Raw genomic sequence first — 2,821 nt, 5'->3', positions numbered from 1 at the left:
TTTTAGTAGAGACAGGGTTTCACCATGCTGGCCAGGCTGGTCTTGAACTCCTGAGCTCAAGCAATCCACCTACCTCAGCCTCCCAAAGTGCTGGGATTACAGGCCTGAGCCACCGCACACCCAGTCCCCATATTACTTTCAGAAAATTTCTTCCTGTGTGCTGCATGAAGAAGGGTTGTAGGAGTGAGGGTGAGGGGGACCAGATGGGACGATTTCGGTCACCTGGGTCAGGAATCAGTGGAAGAGCTTGGCCTGGGATGGTGGGGTCAGAAATGGAGCTATATGGGTGGGATCAGTGTAGTCTGGAGCTGGAACAGCACCTGAGGTCATCTCTGCAGAGGGTGAGTACAGTGCCTGGCACTAAATCAGTGAACTTTATTCACATTAATCTGTAGGAAAGACTGCTGGCAAAAGCCTCCCAGCCCCGGGCCTGCCATGTGTAGGTCCACCACGTTTGCGAATGCGAACCAGCCCCCGGGACTTTCCTGAGTCACCCCTCATCCTTTACACCCAATACCCTGAGAATTGCCAGGCTCCTTCCCGCCAGAGTGTTTCTGACTCAGCGTCTGCTCTTCCTTCGGGGTTCCTACATTTGGGAAGCCTAAGATGAGACAATTTTTTTTTTTTTTTTTTAAGGACGGGGTTTCACCATGTTGGCCAGGAGGGTCTTGATCTCTTGACCTCGTGATCCTCCCACCTCGGCCTCCCAATGTGCTGGGATTACAGGCGTGAGCCGCCATGCCCGGTCCCTGATTCCACTTTTAAGTTGCAAATCCCCCAGTGAGGGTTACAGATGGAATGGGCAAAACCTCCATGTAAAGTAGAAGGTCCAGGGGCTTCCTGGTCTTTGGAAGCTGAAGTGGATATTGCAAAGGGATCAATGGTGTCAAGGCTGGATGCCTTGGCACATCATTAGAGATTAGGGTCCAGAGCCCATGGTGGGAATTAATGCAGCTGGTGCTCTTACCTGCCAGGGCCAGCTGTAGGGGACCGCGTCCTCACCATTGACAACGCGGCTAGAAGGGTGAGAGGAAGGTCGGCCACAGCCTAAGGCTAGAGGGGAGAGGAGAGCTGTCAATCAGCTGGAGGGTCCCCAAAAGCAAAGAGGAGACCAGTGTCCCAGTCCAAGCTGTGGCTTCAACTGGCTGTGTGACCCCATGTAAGCCCCTGTCACTTCTGGACCTCAGTAACCACGTATGAACAGTGAACATTTAAACTAGAGTAGGAATTTCCAGAATCCCAGGAGTCCAGGGATAGAGATTAAAATGTGGCCTCCTTCACTTGGAGGATTGAAGAGATTGATACACTTTGAACAATGCCTGGCCCTCAATGGAGCCCTCAAAAAGTGATAGCTATTGTCATACAGAGTGGAGGCTTTAAAGGACTTCCTGGGTTCAAAGTGCAGCTCTGGGCTGTGTGTGGTGGCTCACACCTGTAATCCTTGTGCTTTGGGAGGCCTAGCATGGAGGATCACTTGAGCCCAGGAGTTTGAGACCAGCGTGAGCAACACAGCAAGACCTCATCTCTACAGAAATAAAGTAAAATAAAATAAAATAGCCAGATACAGTGGCAAGTGCCTGTAATCTCAGCTACTCAGGAGGCCAAGGTGGTAGGATTGCTTGAGGCCAGGATTTTGAGACCAGCCTGGGCAACAACGCAAGACCCCATCTCTACAAAACAAAGCAAACAATAAAAAAATTAGGCGCAGCTCTGCCTTATGTTCTGTGATAAGCTACTTTACTTCCCTGAGGGTCAGTAAAATTGGATAATGATAGTTCTGATCTCATGAGGCTGTTGTGAGAATTACGAGAAAATATAGGAAACACCCTGAACATTCTGCCTGGCACATAGTAAGCACTCAACCAGTGTTATCTATTACCAATATTGTCAGTCAAGGGAGGCTGCTTGGAAGAGGTGGCACTGAGCTGGAATGCAATATGGCAGAGAGACCAGGAAAAGGCTAGACCATAGTATCTGGGGCCAGGTAGGGGGAGTGTGAGAGGAGAGCTGGAGTGAACAGTGGAAATTCCAACCTAAGATGTCCAGCCACAGAGCCCAAACTCTTAACCATTTGACTTTGTTTACGGCCCCCATCAAGGACTTCCACCACAGTCCTTTGGAGTCCTTCTCCACCCATGGCTTCCCCTCCCCTCTCCTGCTCCATCATGAGCTAAAAGCCCCCACAGTCATGCCCCCAGGTACAAGCGGAGACCCCCTCCTGTGGCACCAGGCGCTGGTGTCATGGGACTCAGAGCGGGTGGTAGATTTCAAGGATTCCTAGTCCAGGGAGCCCAGGGAGCACACACACAGGGTGGGGTCTTACCAGCGGCCACAAGGAGGAGGGAACTGAGCAGCTGGAGCATCGTGTGTTTCTCGATGATGGGAAAGGGGCACAGAACTCGGGGCTCTAATATAGGCAGAAGGTGAGTGGGGGACAGAGTAGGCCCCATTCCCAGAACAGATGGTGGAACTCCAAGTCTCCCATGGTCCAAGGCCACAGTCCTCACCCACTGCAGCTGGAGGAGTGCCAGCCAAGGGAAGGACCCAGGGTTCCCTCCAACAGGTGGCTGCACAGGTGGCGTGGAATGGCCAGCTGATAACAGGGGAGCAGGAGGAAAAGTTTATGTCAGGACAAGACCTCATCCTTCCAAAAGAACAGGGACACTGGAACTGGTCAGACTAGGGCTCAGTCCTGGTTCTGCCACCTCCAAGCTCTGTGACCTTGGACACACGGTTTACCCTCCCTGAGTCTCAGTTTTCTCATCTCTAACATGAGATTTAGATTAGTACCCACCTCCACAAAAATTTTTTGTTGAGCACT

General features: G+C 51.6%; 1 protein-coding gene across 1 annotated transcript in view; it reads right to left on the bottom strand.

The window, feature by feature from the left end:
* CELA3B (chymotrypsin like elastase 3B) overlaps positions 1-2,379 on the bottom strand; it is a 20,948-nt gene extending 18,569 nt beyond the window's left edge. Inside the window, exons 1-2 of the mRNA XM_037730882.1 lie at positions 2,324-2,379; positions 934-1,053 (exon numbers count right to left, since the gene is read on the bottom strand). Of these exons, the coding sequence (XP_037586810.1) occupies positions 934-1,053; positions 2,324-2,363 (160 nt within the window). The 5' untranslated portion in view covers positions 2,364-2,379. The remainder of the gene's footprint in view (positions 1-933; positions 1,054-2,323) is intronic.
* Positions 2,380-2,821: the final 442 nt, after the last annotated feature.

The sequence above is a fragment of the Cebus imitator genome, unplaced genomic scaffold (assembly GCF_001604975.1).
Source record: "Cebus imitator isolate Cc_AM_T3 unplaced genomic scaffold, Cebus_imitator-1.0 Scaffold15, whole genome shotgun sequence".
In the NCBI taxonomy this organism is placed as follows: Eukaryota; Metazoa; Chordata; class Mammalia; order Primates; family Cebidae; genus Cebus; species Cebus imitator.
The sequence above is the reverse complement of the archived record's forward strand: the minus strand, read 5'-3'. Positions and strand labels throughout refer to the sequence as shown.